The sequence below is a fragment of the Aureobasidium subglaciale genome (genome assembly GCF_000721755.1).
Source record: "Aureobasidium subglaciale EXF-2481 unplaced genomic scaffold scaffold_2, whole genome shotgun sequence".
NCBI classification, from domain to species: Eukaryota; Fungi; Ascomycota; class Dothideomycetes; order Dothideales; family Saccotheciaceae; genus Aureobasidium; species Aureobasidium subglaciale.
The window spans coordinates 402,847-419,712 of NW_013566993.1; the positions used below are offsets into that span (position 1 = coordinate 402,847).

Consider the following 16,866-nt stretch of genomic DNA (forward strand, 5'->3'; position numbering starts at 1 on the left):
AAATTCAGAGTTGCATAGTTATGAATGACAGGCTTCGGCCTTTTGCTTACAGGCGAAAGATCAAGTGTAGCAAAAATACCACAAAAAAATCGTGATTCGGTCAAGCAAGCCGTACCGCAGGGCAATCCCGACTGCTGCTCTTAGAAGTGGTTATATACATGGGTCCAACTCAATCTTTGAAGTTGCATACCTTCTAGCGGTATTTTTCTCAGTCACATCTTAGATCAGAGAGGTGCTCCCTCCACCTCGTTGGTTACCCCTAGCGCCCAGTGGTGACGAGACGCAGTGTGACTCTTTGTTGTTGTTGTTGTTGTTGTGAGTAACACGCTAGAGAAAATGCATATCGGGGACTTGGTGGTGGGATTCGGACGTCGAATCCGGCTCAGGCATGTTGGTTCGTTGAACAAACGATAGCGTGCTCTTCAGTCCTCCGACCAGTGTCGTTCACCGATTCGCTCAAATTGCCTATCATCGACAGGCTCCTTCCGGAAGAGCTCCTTCACTGCGGAGGTGAAACGATGGCCAATTGGTGCAGACTCTTTGGGACCCTTCGAACCTTTCTTGTGTTGGCGTTTATTGGAGATCTTCTTAGAGCTGGTCGACTGGGGCTGTTCAAGAGTGGAACGACTTGACATGGTTCCGGGCAGAGCGACCACGTGTTGCCGGCCATTAGGAGGACCATCTCCGTGTACCTGATCATATGCCGGATTCATATGCCTGTGCTCGCTGCGTTGGGGTGACAACGCTCGTGTGCTACCTGTCAAGGATTGCTTCCTTTCCGACCATGATCCAGTTTCGGCCCGCGATGGAGGAGACGGTGACGAGAATGCCGAGTCTGGAAACCTTTGGTCCATATTAGAGTTTGGGGGTTGCGCTGGTGTTGTTGTAGTCGTCCAAAAAGATGACAAGGCTCTCATTTCTGCTCCAGATAGTGGTGAAGCCGAACTGCTCATGTGTGGTACTCGAGGGATATCAGTAACCTCCCAGGGAGGGAGTCTACTTGCTCCGCTGTTTCCAGGTGTCGAGGCGGCGCTAGCAGAAGAAATGTCATGCTCCATGATCCTGTAGACCGACGGTATAGATATAAGCAAGCAGAAACAAGCAAATGACACTTGGGCGCCTGGACCGCGCAAATGGTTCGTGGCAGCACAAGTCAATGTTCTTGGCCAGGAGAGACAAGCTTTGAGGGGGTCAGACGTGAATATATCCACACGCCATGTAGCCGCGGATGGCAACCCAGGCTACTTCTCGAGGCGGCCAACATAATCTGAGCATGTCTCCACTTTGGAGAGCTTGACAGCATCTTGTAGGACAGAGATAGCAGCAGTCGTGCACATCAGCGCTTGCGGTGCCGTACATGCCGACGCGACATGGGGAACTAAATGGAGACATTGTGTCTCCTGATGGCGACCCAATCAGAATATAGCCGGAAATTCATCAAGATCCGGTAATCAGGTTCTGAATGCCTTGGACTTGAGGCTGAGACAAGCTTGCCTACCTGACTGGAGCAGGATTGTCGAAAGAACGTGTGCTCGTACACGTTGCTTGAATACGACATGTAAGCAGTCTAGTCATGGTCTTACAGATGCCGACCACTATACGTTGTTCCAGTCATATAAGTGACCTGATGTGAGTTGATGGCAACCTGTAATGGCAGTGGAAGATGTTACTAGCCTGGGGACTCAGCGCTTACATGCCTAGTGCTAACCGCATTGGGCAAGGTCGACCATGCACGGCTACCAACGCAACAGTATGAATGGCTAGCACTTCACGACAAGTTTCCATGTCGCTGAATCTGCATCGCCATCACACGGCGGCTGAAATAGCACTAAGCAAGATAAGTCATGAAGTCGGCGTCTCCTCATGTCGAGACCTCCCCCTGTTTCTCGGTTTCCTTTGTCTGTGATCTTGCTATCAGAAATACTCTCCTGGACCGAACCTCAAAATGCTTCACATTTACGCCGTACTTGTCGCGCTGACCATCCATCTGAGTGCAGGGTGGTGTCATACTGGTAAGTCAGTTGCTTCGCCAGCCCGGACCTGCTTTCTAAGACGTATCAAGTCATCACATATCCTCCATGGAGAGGGAACAATCTCATCACCAATGGCACTAAGCCAGAACACGATATGACTGCCATGGGAGAGAACTATGTCGATGGTCAATACACATTCCCATATGGGTAAGTTGCTCGATGCCGGGTAGATTGCCATGTACCGTCGCTAACACAGTCTGTTTCACAAAGCCAGCAGTGGATGTATCCTTGTGGAGGTATGCCGATGAGCACGAACAGAAGTCTGTGGCCGGTCTCTGGTGGTGCACTTGCTGTTCAGCCAGGATGGTTTCAAGGTACGACGACACGTGGTCTCCAATATGATCCAGATGGTTGACACCTTCCAGGCCACAAGACGGCGATGTTCTATGTCAATATTGGCATCAACGGCCCCGGAGAGGTTGCGCCACCGAACATGTCACACCCGGTCGCAGGGCCTTTCCAGATAACAGGACCAACGAATGTCGAATATCCAGGCACGTTCTGCCTACCCCAAGTGCCACTGGTACCCGATGTCACATTCAATATTGGCGACAACATAACAATACAAGTCGTCGAGCTTGCACAACACGGTGCAGCCATCTACAATGTAAGCAACTTCAAGCTTCAGAGTGCAGCCCAGGGTTGACATAAATCGGCCGCAGTGTGCAGATGTAACACTGGCGGATCCAGCCGACGTACCAGAAGTAAACGCATCCAACTGCTTCAACTCGTCCGATTTGAGCTTCCAGCTAGTCTATGCGACTGGCAATCTCAGCAGCAGTGCTTTGCCGGTAGCCGTGCCTTGCTCATCGATGTCTGTCACACTGCCAGTACTCGTTACCATCTTGGCCTTTATGTTGTGGTAGAACCAGAAGAAAAAGAAAAAGCAGAAGATATTGCATGACCGTTGTTTGGCGTTATGGGAAGATACTCGCACTGGATATTCCACCAGTTGCTGCTCGTCTATTCTGATTTTAGGAGCCCGGCGTTTTGTTCATACTATACCAAACAGCGATGCCTGTGTTTATAATCAATCAGATCTCCTTTTTACTTTCAGAATACCCAAACTAGTCACCCAGGATGTGAACGAAAAGCCAGAAATGTTTCCACAATGGTAGCGAGAAGTAGTGTGCGTAGCAAAAGAACCTCCTTTTGCGCTTTGGTAAAGGTATGATTGGTGTAACTCTGAATATGTAATGTTAGACTCATGCATTGACCTCCATAGCAATAGCAGGAGCATCGTCGGCGTCTGCCTGATCTGCGGCAGTCTTGTGCTTTCTTCGCCGTCTCTTCTTGCCGGCTCCGTCTTCGCCGCCATCTGCTGTCGCCTCAATTGCGATGTCTGCAGGAAGAGCCTTTTCTGCAGCTTGTGGATCTGACTTTATAGCCTTTCTGATTGCTTGCCTCTCTGCCTCCTCTTTCGTTGTTTGCTTCTTTGACTTTTTCATACTGAGAGGGTTGGGACCCTTGGGACCCTTTCTCACGCGCTTCTTTGGCGCAGCGTCCGCGCCTGGTGCAGGAGCACCGCCTTCTGCTCCAGCGTCGTCTTCGTCGTCATCCTCTCTCTTGCGCTTCAAGGCTTGCTCGGGGGCGGCACCTCTTCTGCCCTTCAAGCCGGCTCTGACCTTGCCCATCTCCTCTGCTTCTCTGAACTCTTCAGTCTGTGTTGCCATGGGCTCCATGATCATGACACTGCGGTTGACGTAGATGAGAGGTACACCGGTGATTCTACGCATGGCAGATCTGACCTTCTGGTCTTGACTGGCGACAACATAGCGGTTTTTGTTTGTGCTGCTATCCTTGGGATCGACTACGGACTTGAGGCATTCCAGGGTTGACAGAGGCTCGTCGAGAGTGTGGTGATTGCAGCGACGGCGCTCGAAGGACTTTGCAGTATCGATCCAGGCATTCTTTGAGGCGACATCGGGCGCATCGGCGGTATACAGATGACGTATTGAGCATTGTGTGATCACTTTTGGACGTTAGTTCTGGTATGCGACAAGGCGTTGACGGTCAAAGAGACATACTGGGCTTGATTTCTCCATGGAGGGTACGTTCCAGGAAGAGGGGGAGATTCATCTTGAAGCGAAAAGTATCCTTGATCATTTCGGCGTCTATCAAGACCTGGTAGGGGACACGGAAGTTGAAGGAAAGCTCATACTGGTGCATGAGCTTGCGATACTGCTTTGAACGTTTGCCGCGCATGATGGGATTGGTGTTGTGATGTTACTCGAGTGTTGAGAAGACTGAGGATCCAGATGTCCTAGAGTATCGAGGTTTGAGAGCGAGGGCAACTGCAACAAGGGCGATGTGTTGGGCGTAAAATGGTATAGGATAAAAAAAGACCAAAGCAAAAGATTTAGAGTTGGGTCATGTGGCTGATTGGACGTGTGTGGCTGACGGCGTGGGGGAGGCGCGGGCTTGCATTCCGGGACGGGTAGGAACCTTGAGGGACATTGGAATCCATCAAAAGACACTTTCTCGACATCTTGACGCCCCTAGCGATAGGCACGTGTCATGGAAATACAATAGTGCTCTACCCATCGCTCGGCCCGGCGCAGACTATCTATGAACATGCCCGACGATCAGGACCGGCTCCCGTCCAAGACTGGACCCACTGCTGAACCAAAGGTCGATGAATTTGGTCTCCCTATTCGACCTGCCAGGACGAGGACTTATGACGATGAGGACAGCAACGACCAGCCCGCTCCTTCCACCACTTCGACTCATGTCGATGTAACCGAGCAGAAGCCTCCGGACCCCTCTGTAGCTCAGGAGGGCCCCTCTTTCCCCAATGCGACAATACCAGAGACAGCCGCTATCGAGGACCATAACACTGCGCAATCCACAATCTCGACTGCGGTCCCCCTCGCCAATCCGGTGATCACTGAGGCCAATGCATCGGTAGTCGACCCAGTCATTCACGATCAAGCGCAACAAGCTGTCATGGTTGCGAACTCCGACTCGCTCACACAACCTGCTGTCGGCGCATCCGAATGGTCTCATCAAGCTGTCACGGCTGCTCCAGCCAAGGAGAAACAACCGCAAGAGAATGAGCTGGAATGGCAGGAGATGCCTGCCTTTGCTACCCACACCATCTACGACGATTGGGGCAAGATCGTCGCCCGTGAGGTCGCAGAACTTGAGGACGAAGACTATGCATACGGCAATGCTGCTGCAAAGGGCTATACCAGAGTTCAGCTTGATGACGATGTTCAATCTGCCACCAGTCTAGATGAGGACACTGCCTACCTCTTCAAGCCAGATGCTGGTGCCAACACCTTGGACGACGACGACAGCCGCGATGTTTTATCCCAGATGCAAGCCACGAAGGATCTCCTGACTGAAGGCCAACGCATCGCCTACGTCGGTCTTGTTCGAGTGTCCATGTATCAGATGACAAAATACCTCGAAGGCCTCGACAAGACTCGTTCTACAAAGAAACAGCTCGACGTTGCCGTAGAGTCTATGCAAATGTGGGGCCAGAAGATCATGGTGCGCCTGTACAGTCACATGGATCTCGATGCCGCCGAACAGATCATGATTGAGCAGCTGGCCGAACACGGCGTTGAACCTGCAGATCTAACGACCCCCCTGATGCAGAACGCCAGAGTCAAAAATCCCACAAAGGCCAAGGAAGACGCTCCTGCCTCCCCAAATCTCTCGGATTCTCAAACTCTCAAGTCACCGCCTCTCAGTGCCCCCCCGACCCCTTCAATGCCCCCACCATATGAGCAAGAGACACCGCCGGATTATTCGGTCAAGGATCCATCGGAGCTACCAGACACGAAAAATATCGACATCGACCTTCGATGGACTGTTCTTTGCGATCTGTTCCTAGTCTTGGTTGCTGACAGTGTCTACGATGGTCGTTCAAGGGCCCTTCTGGAAGCAGTCGGAAGCGCTCTCTCTGTGGACTGGCTCGAAATTTGCCGCTTCGAAAAGCGAATTACAGACGCTTTGGAGATGCAGCAAGAGGCAGACAAGGAGAATTGGAACGAAGAAGAACACACTGACAAGCGTCAAAAGATGGCACGGAATAGAAGACTGGTCATGATGGGCCTGGCCACCGTTGGTGGAGGTCTAGTCATTGGCCTGAGTGCTGGTCTCCTCGCACCTGTCATTGGCGCTGGTCTTGCTGCTGGGTTCACGACTATCGGTGTCGCTGGAACGAGCACTTTCCTTGGAGGTGTTGGTGGCGCAGCTCTGATTACATCCATTGGTGTCACCACAGGAGGTACAATCGCAGTTCGAGCAAGTAACAGACGAACAGGCCCGGTCAAGACTTTCGAATATCGCCCACTCCACAACAATAAACGTGTAAACCTTATAGTCACCGTGGCAGGCTGGATGACAGGCAAGGTCGATGATGTCCGTCTGCCTTTCAGTACGGTGAATCCTATCATGGGCGATATCTACAGTGTACACTGGGAGCCAGAAATGCTGCAAAGCATGGGTCAGACCATTAACATTCTTGCAACTGAGGTAAACGATCATTCATATCCATCCACGTACATTCTTGCTAACGATTCATAGGCTCTCACCCAAGGTCTTCAGCAAATCCTTGGCAGTACGTTGCTCACCGCTCTCATGTCTGCCATGTCACTACCACTTGTGCTCACGAAGTTGTCATATCTGATCGACAATCCATGGAGTGTATCGATGGCTCGTGCTGATATGGCTGGCTTGATTCTTGCCGACTCGCTCATTGAACGTAATCTGGGCGTCCGACCTGTAACGCTTGTTGGCTTCTCTTTAGGCTCTCGTGTAATTTACGCCTGTCTAAGAGAGCTCGCTAATCGCGGCGCATACGATGTCGTCCAAAATGTCTACGTTTTTGGCAGTCCGGTTGTGTTCAAAAAGGACGATTACATAAAGGCGAAATCGGTAGTAGCAGGCAGATTCGTCAACGGATATGCAACGAATGACTGGATCCTGGGCTATCTGTTCCGCGCCACTGCCGGAGGTATTATGCGCATTGCTGGACTTGCTTCGGTAGACATCCCTGGTGTCGAGAACTACAACGTAACAGAGACCGTGGCTGGCCACATGGCCTACCGTAAAGCTATGCCGAAGCTGCTCAAGGAGGTCGGCTGGGTGGTTGATAGCGAGGAGTTCTCTGAGATTGAGGATCCGGACCCGGACAACCACGAAAAGAGACAACGAGAACTCATCAATGAGATCGAGGAGGCCAGACTGGCTCTTGAAAAGAAGCCCGAGAAGAAAGGCTTCAAAGCACTCTTCAGCCGAAACAAGAAGAACGCGGAGAAGAAAGAGTGGGAGACATATGACGAAAAGATCAAGGCTGGACCTGCAAGTGAATTGGCCGATGGATCTAACCAAGGAACACTCTTCGACATTGATGCTCTGCAGCACGAGGTGGCTGCACTCGCAGCCCAGGGTATTGAGATCAAAGAGATCAAAGGCACATTACCACCTATGAAGATTGACACCACAGCGAATCCGATAAACGGCGACGGATTAAAAAGTCCGCCAATTCTGCGGCAAACCAAGAGCTTCAGTGGTTTCTCAGATGGAGCTAGAGACTCGTCGAGCAGCATCAACCAAGCCAATGGAACGAATAGAAACCAACAACATGACTACGACGAATTTGAGTACACTGCTCAAAACGACTCTGAAATATCCATGACTTTCGAGAGTCCGGAGAGACCTCGACCAACATTTGGTGATCGTCAAGCTTCATCGCGCGGTTCACCGGTGCTCTCGCCTACATCTTCGCAGTTCGCAATCAGACCTGCGCTGCAATCATCAAACACCATGCCGGTGTCCAATCGTTCAGTGTCAAATAACACGCCGATGTCTTATGAGCGTAATGCATGGGCGGACGATGACGATGATTTTGGTAAGGAGAAGGAACTGTCGATGACGTTCGAGTAGACGGATGATCAAAATCAATTCTTGTATACACGACTAGGGCTTTTGGCGTACATGAGGGTAGACTGGTGTCCTGTTTTAATATTTGAACTAGGAGTATAGGCGTGTCATGGAGGGTCATCTAGGTAGGGATATACGGCACCTTTAGCATGGTGCACAGACACTGAGATAATTCAAGAACAATTTCAACAGCATTGATACTCATGGCCGAGGCCTCATTTGCCAACTGTGATCGTTCACTTCCTCCTAGGACTGATAAGACACGCTCTTCGTGTACCTAGGAGCGGTTGTTTGTGCGAGGATGGATAATATCATCCGTCCCGATCATACCTCCGCCTTCATGCAAGACCATAACTTCTCTCCTCCGTCTCCTCGCTTCAGCCTCCTGATTAGTAGACGACTGAAACCTCGCTCTAGCAACACGTGGTTGATCATCAACAACAACAACCTCGACCTCTTCCAAAACCGGAAGCTCAGAAGTCGTAGAAGAAGCAACCCCACTAGTCTCTCCAGAAGCAACAGCAGCGAATCTGACCATCGGTCTTGTAGCAACCGCCTGCTCAGCCAACAAACCAACCAACGACTCTACCCTCTGCCCGGCAGGTTGAAATCTCCCCACCACTTCCCCCTCCCTCCCCTGCGGAAACACAAAATGCGTCTCTGGATATCTCTGGCCTCGTTGTGACCTCTGAGAAATCCTGGTTGACTCTTCCACCGCAACTGCAATTTCAACTAATGAACCTAGTCGTCCTTGACGATACTTTCTGGCGGCGCGAAAGTAGGCTCGGCACATTAGTTGGGTTGTTGGGTTTGATTTGTCGTGGAGGGAAGAGACTGTGGTGTCGTTTAGGGGGTAAAGGTCTAGGGTGTAATGATTGTCGAAGAGATCGAGGGATTGTTTGGCTTTAAGACGAGTGGCGGGAGAAGAGGAGAAGAGGTCGATGGTTAGTGATGAGGTTGCTTGTTCATCTTGGGCGAAGCGAGAGAGGATCAGGGATATTGCGCTGGAGAGCTGATTAGATACTTCCGTTGGTTTTGAAGCTAGATTGGAAAGATGCATCATGACAGTATCATGCGGTTCGTGTGTTTCGTTGAACTCGTAATGTTGCCCAACATACAAAATGCTGTACTTACGAATTTGATATGTCCTGGTTTGGTGAGGTGACCAAGGTCGACAATGCTTCAAGGCTTACGGCTATATATACCGTCAGGATGAAGACTTCCGGTCACTGTAAAGCGAGCTTACCGTCTTCTGCCTGGGTATCATTTGCAGCCTTTGCATGATCGGGATCATAAACCTCGCTTAACTTGATGGTAGTATGGAGGGAGGATGAGATTTGTCTAACAGCGACAAACAAGAAGGCACCTTGGAAATATCAGCTTTGCCATGTTACCAATATAAATAGTTCTACATACCAAAGCCCAACCATAGATAGCGATCCCGAATTTCCCAAGACATGATGATGTGGAACTAGAAATGGTCGAGAGGGTCGAAGACAGACGCACGGACGTGGCCGTCAAGCCGGAGATTCGGAACGTTGAGCCGAGGGCGGTCAGCGAAATCTTGCCTTTCAGACTTTCCATTCGCGATTCAAGGCAAAAAAAGTTGGACAGGAGCCACTCGACCATAACACAACAATGCCGCCATCACAATTAAAACGACTAAAGGCGTCGCTGCGAGAGCAGGGTGTCACTGGTCCTCAAAAATCAAAGAAGCAAAAGCAGCAAGAAAAAGGACGCAGCAACGACAGCAGGGTGCAGCGCAATGCTGCCCTTCAGCAAATCCGTGACAGCTTCAATCCTTTCGAGATCAAGGCCAACAACCGTCCTGCCAAGTTTCAGTCTTTGACTGCGCATCCCAAGAAAGATGCTGTTCTCAGACCCGGTGTCACCAGAAGCATGGGCGAGGAAGCTGTAAGCGCTACAAGGCTACGCCCGATGATCTGAACTGACCTTTTGTAGCGTCGTGCCACTCTGCTGCCCGAGATTCAGCGCCGCAACAAGACTGGTGGAATCATCGATAGACGTATCGGCGAGAACGACCCGACCATGACCCCCGAGGAGCGCGCTCTGCAACGTTTCGCTCAGGAAAAGATGCGCAAGAGAGGAGGAGCTTCCCTTTTCGATTTGGAGGCTGAGGACGATTTCCAAGAGGATGCTCTTACCCACGGTGGACAGGCTCTCGACCTCGACAGAGACGACTTCGACATGGAGGGCCTCGAGGGCTCCGACGACGAGTCAGAACGTGGTCTGAAACGCCGAAGACCTTCTGCTGGATCAGATGATGACGAAGAAGAGGGCATATCAGACGTCGAAAGGCAGGACCCCGACAAGCCGGCACGCAAAAAGTCAAAAGCTGAAGTCATGAAGGAGGTCATTGCAAAGTCGAAGATGCACAAATATGAGAGACAAAAGAACAAGGAAGACGACGATGACTTGCGCGAAGAGCTGGATGCAGGACTACAAGAGATGCTGAATCTGCTCCAGGGAGTCAAGGCACCACCGAAGGCCAACAAGGCCGAGATGGACGCCGGCATGAACCCTGAGCGTTTGGCCATGCTTCAAAGCAAATCACGCGAGGAAACCGAGAGAGAGTACGATGTCAGACTCAGGCAGATGGCCATGGATCAGAGAGCCGCCCCCACCACACGAACCAAGACCGATGAAGAGCAGGCCTTCGACGATGCCCGACGCTTGCAGGACCTGGAACGATCACGCCTTCGTCGTATGAAGGGCGAGGAGTCTGAAGAGGAGCTTGAAGTCGAGGAGAAGAAGCCCAAGAAGGCCGGCGCTGAGGTCATGCCTGAAGACGAGGAGGACATTGGTGATGATGCCGCTGAATTTGGTCTTCCGACTCAGCAATACGACGAAAAGGCAGGCCCGGTTGTGCACGACGATGAGGACGAATTCTTGATGGAGGACGACCTGATCGCCAGCGGCTCCGAAGACGTCGACATCAGTGATGAGAGCGAGGACGACGAAGATGACTCGGACGTTGAGGAAGGAGCTGCCGCTGCTGATGAGGAAGACGAGGAGGACGAGTTTGTGCGAGGCATCTTGGGCGACAAGGACGAGAAGAGCGAGAGGAAGACAGTGGTCCCGGCCGCTCCTTCTGGTCTTGCATACACTTACGAGTGCCCACGCTCCCATGAAGAAGTCTTGGCTCTTTTCGGAAAGATGGCTGTCGAGGATATCCCAGTCGCCGTCCAACGCATTCGTGCCCTCTACCATCCTTCGCTTTCGGCAGAGAATAAGCAGAAACTTGCTGACTTCTCTGTTGCTCTCGTCGACCACATCTCATACATGGCCAAGGAGAAGCAATCTCTGGCTGTTATCGAGACTCTGATCCGCCACTTGCACTCTCTGTCAAGAACATACCCTGGCACCATCGGCAAGGCCCTCCGTACCCACATGTCTGCTATGCACGAGAGCGGTGTTTTCACTGCTGGTGACTTGGTCATCTTGACTGCTGTTAGCACCATCTACCCGACCTCAGATCATTTCCACCAGGTAGTCACCCCGGCTATAACTCTGATGGGACGCTGGTTGGAAATGACGCCTCCGTCATCATCTAATATGGCTACCGGCGCCTTCATTGTTGCTCTCTGCATCAAGTACCAATCATTAGCCAAGCGATACATCCCCGAGGCCGTTCGTTACACTGTAAAGGCCCTGCAACTTCGTCCTCAACCCAGCGAGAAGGAGTTGCAACCACACGTCAACAACATTGTTGCCATGGCGGAGCTTTGGAGCGCAAAGACAGCATTTGGTCAAATCTTCTCACCGGCCGCTGTTTCAAGCCTTCAAGCTCTCAAGGGCCAGAAGAAGTCTTCCCAACACCTCTCTATCATGCTCTCACAAGCACGTCTCCGCCGCCGTCCTCTCGAACTTCACCACCACCGCCCTCTCCCCGTCCGCACATCCATTCCCAAATTCGAGGAAAACTTCAACCCAGACAAGCACTACGACCCCGACCGCGAACGTGCCGATGCCGCCAAGCTCAAGAAAGAGTACAAGCGCGAGCGCAAGGGAGCCGTTCGCGAGCTTCGCAAGGATGCAAACTTTATTGCACGCGAACAATTGCGGGACAAGAAAGAAAAGGACGCAGAGTACGAGAAGAAGTACAAGAGATTGGTTGCCGAGATCCAAGGAGAAGAGGGTCACGAGGCCAAGGAGTACGAGCGAGAGAAGAGGATGCGCAAGAGCAGCAAGAGGTAGATGTGTGTTGCTACTGCTTGAGATCCTTCTATTCATTATGTATATACCCTTTCGCTGGGCATCCATTCTCACTTTTCATCATCCCAGATTGGGCACATCAATTCATGCTTTTTGCACATCTCGATCAGTGTACTCGAGTAAAATGTTCAATGTGATCAAAGGTAACCATCCAAGTACTATCAGGCGACGAGCAGGAAGGGTAAGCAATATCTTGTGTATCGTCTATTGTATCAGCATCTCATCTATACCCTCTTTCCCTGTGCAAGCAAATCAGATACTTTTGGCGGCAGTACCAGACTGCTACGGTCGTTTCTCTTGAAGAACTCTATCATCAGATGTGCCGTCTTCTCTGGCACATCTTCCTGAATGAAGTGGCCAGCTTCTGGTATGACTGTAAGTTGGAACTTGCCTGTGAAAAGATATGTTAGCATGAGGTCGTGACGCGAAATAGGAAAGGAGAACTTACCCTGCATCTGACCAACCATGAGCTCCTTGTCCAATCTGTCCGTGCCAGCAAGCAACAAAGACTTCGCAGCTCGCCCTCTCAAAAACCGTCCACTCATCCCCGTAAACCAATCTTCCCACCACCGCTGCGTACGCGTGAGATCAGTCCTCCAAGTCCACCTATCACCCTCCCTCACCAAAAGACTAGGCACGCTAGCCTTTGCACTCTCCAGATCCCTGATCGTACGACTGCGGATATGCCAATTAATCGCTTGATCCACAGAAGCGAATGATGCAGGTCGAGAAGCCAAGTAGGTCTTCATATGCAAAAGCGCCTCAATAGCCGATCCTTCCACAACATCCAACACCGCAAAGCCTACTAGTTGCGCTCCTAATACTCCATCGGCTGCTATACGTGTAGCCACTGCTCCTCCCAGACTATGCCCAACGAAAACAGATGGTGGCAATTTCTTCCAGCCTTGCTTTGCTTTTACCAATTCAATCATCATCAAAGCATCTGTAACCAGTGTTTCAATGCTGAAATCCAAAATCTCCTCATTGGTGACAGGGGACGTGACAACAGACCCGTGTTCCCTGGCTTCCAAACTGCACACCCCAGCACCAGGCATCTCCTTCTTGACCGCAGCAGCAAAACACGCAAAACTCATCCCCGTGGCTCCAGCACCATGATGACAAATAAACAGTGGCCCTTTGGTCGCATCCTTGGGTGGAGTCAGATAGACATGATATTTCGCATTTTGAGTCTCTGAATCGTGTTGGAAGAAGAGCTCTTGATCGAAATATGCAGGCCAAGGGTTTGGTGTGGGCAGAGTGTTGTTTTGCTCTGATGGGCGTAGAGTGTCGATGCTGTCGTTTGTGGATGCTGAACTGTCAGAGGATGACGAGTTGCCTTCGTCTGCTGTTGTTAGGGGCATTGCTGGGGGTCGGATTGGTGGGTTGTTTTGGTTTTTGATGCTTGGTAGTGCACGGAGGAGGTCGGACATGTTTGCTGGAGTTTCTTTCGCTCTTGTTTGAATAAAGTGAAGGTAAGGTCTCGAATTGTGTTGTTGGTAAGGAGCAGACGTCATAGCTTTTGTGACCAGGGTGCCCGCTTGATGCTTTAGAAGTTGCACATCACACGATCAACAATCCACAGCACCTTCCTTTTCACTGTTACACGGATTGACATTTTTAAAAGAAAACAAAAGACCTAGGTCTGGTCGTGAATCATTAAAGCTAGGCTACTTTCGAGCATCCTCCACAAAATTCACCAACTCCCAGCAGAGCAATATTTTTCATCATCTGGACTGACACTACGACTGGAAGACCTTCTCGATACCCTCGAGCAAAATGTCTGCGTGTTTCTTCTGGAAGATCAGCATAGGTCTCAGTCTGATGGCTTGAGCACCACTGCCACCAATGTTGATACCAACACCCTTCATTTTGGCCAAGAATTCTTCACGACGTGGTGAGTCCCAGGCGATGAATGTGCCTTGACCCTTTCCACGGAGGTTCTGGATTTCCTTGGGATACTTCTGTGCCAAACGCTCAATGCCAGAGTAGAGGTAATCTCCAGTCTCGGCAGTGTTCTGCACCAAATTCAGGCGCTCGATCTCGTTGATGATAGCACGGAAGAGGATGGCACGAGCCGGGTCGCCCATCCAAGTGTTGAACTGACGATATGGCTTGTTGGGTCTGAGTTCATCGTTGCCAAAGTAGTAGCCAGCAGTCTGTGCCTTCTTGCTGAAGGTCACCATGTCTGGGGGGTCTTGAAGGTTCCAGTGGTCATGAGCCCAGAATTTTCCAGTAGCTCCAACACCGGTCTGAACTTCATCGACGATCATCAGAATATCGTTTCTGCGAGTGATCTCACGGAGACCCTGGAAGAAGGCAGGGGAAGCGTGGTTGTCACCACCTTCGGATTGAACGGGCTCAATGATGATGGCAGCCGGAGGCAGATGCCATGACTTGATCAATCTCTCGGTCTCTTCGAGGCAACGAGCCTCCTCTTGTGCGTTCTCCTCGGCGAACTGCTCCAGAGGGTACTTGAGCATGGGGAATGGTGCCTGAGGCCAATCAAAGGCAGGAATGTCGAGCTTGTGAATAGGCTTGCTGCGAGTGGTTGACAGCGAGCCGAACATGCGACCGTGGAAGCCAGACTTGAACGACATGATGCTGAGTTGAGGAGCACCAGGAGCCTGGTTGTTCATAGAGGTGTCCATCTCTTCTTGAGTGAAGTCTACATCAGGACCACCACGCTGCTGACCTCTCTTCCACATGAAGGCAGCCTTGAAGGCAAGCTCGTTGGCATCACTTCCGGACTGACCAGTGAAGACCTGGTTGCAGCCCTTGGGGGCAACACGCAGGATACCGGTCTCGAGAATGTCGGCCCAATCGTGCTGAGGGAAGTTTCCCAGGGCAGGTCTGTTGATGATGGCCGAGGCCATCTCCTTGGAAGTAGCTGCCAGCAGCAAAGAGGGGTTGGAGTAACCAACAGGGATGGAGGCAATCTGAGCGTAGACGTCGAGCAAAACATTGCCATCGAGATCAGCCATGTAGTTGCCAAAGCTGTCCTGATAATTGCCCATCATGTTCAGACTGCGTGTGTCAAAGACCTTGTCCAACTTTCTGATAGCTGCCATGCTCTTGGGTCCAGGGATCGAAGTTCTGACGATTGGGCCAGTCGGCTCATCGGGGAAAAAGGCTTGGTCGAAAGCATCTGGTACGGATGCAACAGCTGCTGCTGCGGTAGCCTGTTTGCGGTCCTGAGACATGGTTGGTCAGTGGCGAACAGAGATGAAGAGATGGATTTGGGCATACCGTCTGAGTAGCCAGAGCACGGGCTGCAGCTCTGAAGGTGGGACGAATGACGCCGTGGCGGAGTGATGGCACCGTCAAACGGGCTGTGTTACGAAGGAATGAAGCCATTGGGAGGTGTTGCTTTGACCAGCAAAACAATAAATCAATTGCTCTCACGGACTCGAGTGGTGTGTTTACTTGGTTCCACGGATTGCGGGGAAACTTTTTGCGGAGCTGGCGTGGGGAGAAGTGTCGGACGGATGTGCAGAGCGAAGTACGGAGGCAGAGATGAGGAGAAGGGAGCAGCGAAAGATTCTTGTACAAGAGGGAGAGAGGAGATCGAGACAAACCCTTGAATAATTGTATCTTTCCACCTTGGTATCGTTCGACCCAATCTTTGCCGCGACCCGTTGATAGGCGTGCTATCAGATCCGACCCCCCAGAGCTTGCCCGCTCAGGAAGGCTCAAGCGACTATCTCCGAAGTAGGAGCTGTGCCCCTCCTCCTCCTCGGCGAGTTTGGTCTAACTTTCGCCGAACACATCTCGTGAGCGCGAGCTTCCAAGAAGCCAGCGATTGATACTCGTACAAGGATACCGAACTATGCAGACGACGAAGCGAAGTGTTCCACCGCTAATAGCATGACTGTCGCATACACTCGAGTTATCAGAAGAATCAGACATCGAGAGTTGGTACTTGAAGGAGCCTATAGTCCGCTTCCGGCTGGTGCACGCCAGACTTTGCCGACGGAAAACAGAGCGGCAAACTCAGAGCGCGACCCCCCATACCAGACTGGCGTAACGATCATCTACACGCTACATCGTAAACAAGTTTCGAATTCAGAACTTCTTCCCAATGCCCACTCGATCGTCTGAGCTCCTACTCAAATCTGCATCCGAATGGCGAACCTGGCTCACCAAGAATGGTCAGACTTCACGGGAAGTCTGGCTCGTCTGCGTCAAAGCGAAAGCACCCTCGAATGTCAGAAAGCATACCACCATCACGTACTTCGAAGCACTAGATGAAGCCCTGTGTTACGGCTGGGTGGACAGCAGATGTGGAAAACGAGATGAGCACACGTTGTACTGGCGGTTTACACCACGTAGGCCCAAGTCTACATGGTCGGCACGAAATGTTGGCTTCATTGAACGTCTCATGGCGATGGGCAAGATGGCTCCTCCAGGAATTCTGACAGTAGAGGCAGCAAAGTCGAATGGGCTTTGGGATGCTGCGTATTCGGCGAACGCCCCTGAAGATCTGTTGGAGGAAGTGAGCATAGCTGAAGCACAATCTCAAAAGGCATGGAAGAATATGTCAAAGAAGGACAAGTATGCCTTGTTCGTGAGCCTGGGAAGCTCGCCGATGGGGTCAGAGGCGAGGAGAAAGAAGATCGAGGGTATTGCCAAGAAGCTGACCCCTGACACCACCACGACATAATCGGTCTCTATCTCGAAAAGCGAACTCGATCAGACCTTCGAG

At 51.4% G+C, this 16,866-nt stretch overlaps 9 protein-coding genes across 9 annotated transcripts; 4 read left to right on the top strand and 5 right to left on the bottom strand.

Annotated features, from left to right (window-relative positions):
• Positions 1-74: 74 nt before the first annotated feature.
• Positions 75-1,218, bottom strand: AUEXF2481DRAFT_376860 (uncharacterized protein). The gene has a single exon (XM_013492225.1). It carries the CDS (start codon positions 1,056-1,058, stop codon positions 423-425), a length of 636 nt encoding a protein of 211 aa, XP_013347679.1. The 5' UTR covers positions 1,059-1,218; the 3' UTR covers positions 75-422.
• A 574-nt stretch (positions 1,219-1,792) lies between these two features.
• AUEXF2481DRAFT_36133 (uncharacterized protein) lies at positions 1,793-3,091 on the top strand. Its single transcript, XM_013491978.1, has 5 exons — positions 1,793-2,012; positions 2,063-2,180; positions 2,244-2,347; positions 2,399-2,640; positions 2,696-3,091. The coding sequence occupies exons 1-5, from the start codon at positions 1,946-1,948 to the stop codon at positions 2,897-2,899; spliced, it is 735 nt and encodes a 244-aa protein (XP_013347432.1). The 5' UTR covers positions 1,793-1,945; the 3' UTR covers positions 2,900-3,091.
• A 147-nt stretch (positions 3,092-3,238) lies between these two features.
• Positions 3,239-4,238, bottom strand: AUEXF2481DRAFT_1647 (uncharacterized protein; the record flags this gene model as incomplete). The annotated part of the gene is made up of 2 exons (XM_013491699.1): positions 3,239-4,005; positions 4,061-4,238. 2 exons carry the CDS (start codon positions 4,236-4,238, stop codon positions 3,239-3,241), a joined length of 945 nt encoding a protein of 314 aa, XP_013347153.1.
• A 741-nt stretch (positions 4,239-4,979) lies between these two features.
• On the top strand, positions 4,980-7,931 carry AUEXF2481DRAFT_94533 (uncharacterized protein; the record flags this gene model as incomplete). The annotated part of the gene is made up of 2 exons (XM_013492172.1): positions 4,980-6,518; positions 6,570-7,931. The coding sequence occupies 2 exons, from the start codon at positions 4,980-4,982 to the stop codon at positions 7,929-7,931; spliced, it is 2,901 nt and encodes a 966-aa protein (XP_013347626.1).
• AUEXF2481DRAFT_36137 (uncharacterized protein) lies at positions 7,835-9,388 on the bottom strand (the record flags this gene model as incomplete). The annotated part of the gene is made up of 4 exons (XM_013491979.1): positions 7,835-8,932; positions 9,063-9,123; positions 9,175-9,294; positions 9,345-9,388. Coding segments are annotated over 4 exons (952 nt in total), but the record flags the coding sequence as incomplete, so codon positions are not given.
• A 178-nt stretch (positions 9,389-9,566) lies between these two features.
• Positions 9,567-12,146, top strand: AUEXF2481DRAFT_1650 (uncharacterized protein; the record flags this gene model as incomplete). The annotated part of the gene is made up of 2 exons (XM_013491700.1): positions 9,567-9,842; positions 9,891-12,146. The coding sequence occupies 2 exons, from the start codon at positions 9,567-9,569 to the stop codon at positions 12,144-12,146; spliced, it is 2,532 nt and encodes an 843-aa protein (XP_013347154.1).
• On the bottom strand, positions 12,062-13,695 carry AUEXF2481DRAFT_36139 (uncharacterized protein). Its single transcript, XM_013491980.1, has 2 exons — positions 12,613-13,695; positions 12,062-12,555 (listed from the first exon to the last, which is right to left on the bottom strand). Exons 1-2 carry the CDS (start codon positions 13,592-13,594, stop codon positions 12,389-12,391), a joined length of 1,149 nt encoding a protein of 382 aa, XP_013347434.1. The 5' UTR covers positions 13,595-13,695; the 3' UTR covers positions 12,062-12,388.
• Positions 13,696-13,903: 208 nt separating this feature from the next.
• Positions 13,904-15,518, bottom strand: AUEXF2481DRAFT_1652 (uncharacterized protein; the record flags this gene model as incomplete). Its single annotated transcript, XM_013491701.1, has 2 exons — positions 13,904-15,355; positions 15,411-15,518. 2 exons carry the CDS (start codon positions 15,516-15,518, stop codon positions 13,904-13,906), a joined length of 1,560 nt encoding a protein of 519 aa, XP_013347155.1.
• Positions 15,519-16,242: 724 nt separating this feature from the next.
• AUEXF2481DRAFT_1653 (uncharacterized protein) lies at positions 16,243-16,824 on the top strand (the record flags this gene model as incomplete). The annotated part of the gene is made up of 1 exon (XM_013491702.1): positions 16,243-16,824. One exon carries the CDS (start codon positions 16,243-16,245, stop codon positions 16,822-16,824), a length of 582 nt encoding a protein of 193 aa, XP_013347156.1.
• Between the last annotated feature and the right edge of the window lie 42 nt (positions 16,825-16,866).

Bases quoted from the DNA above. Each gene is read 5' to 3' on its own strand.
- AUEXF2481DRAFT_376860 (XM_013492225.1), bottom strand. From the start codon at position 1,058: ATGGAGCATGACATTTCTTCTGCTAGCGCCGCCTCGACACCTGGAAAC.
- AUEXF2481DRAFT_36133 (XM_013491978.1), top strand. From the start codon at position 1,946: ATGCTTCACATTTACGCCGTACTTGTCGCGCTGACCATCCATCTGAGT. The intron at 2,013-2,062 runs GTAAGTCAGTTG...AGACGTATCAAG, and splicing joins TGCAGGGTGGTGTCATACTG to TCATCACATATCCTCCATGG. The intron at 2,641-2,695 runs GTAAGCAACTTC...AATCGGCCGCAG, and splicing joins ACGGTGCAGCCATCTACAAT to TGTGCAGATGTAACACTGGC.
- AUEXF2481DRAFT_36139 (XM_013491980.1), bottom strand. From the start codon at position 13,594: ATGTCCGACCTCCTCCGTGCACTACCAAGCATCAAAAACCAAAACAAC. The intron at 12,556-12,612 runs GTAAGTTCTCCT...ATCTTTTCACAG, and splicing joins CATGGTTGGTCAGATGCAGG to GCAAGTTCCAACTTACAGTC.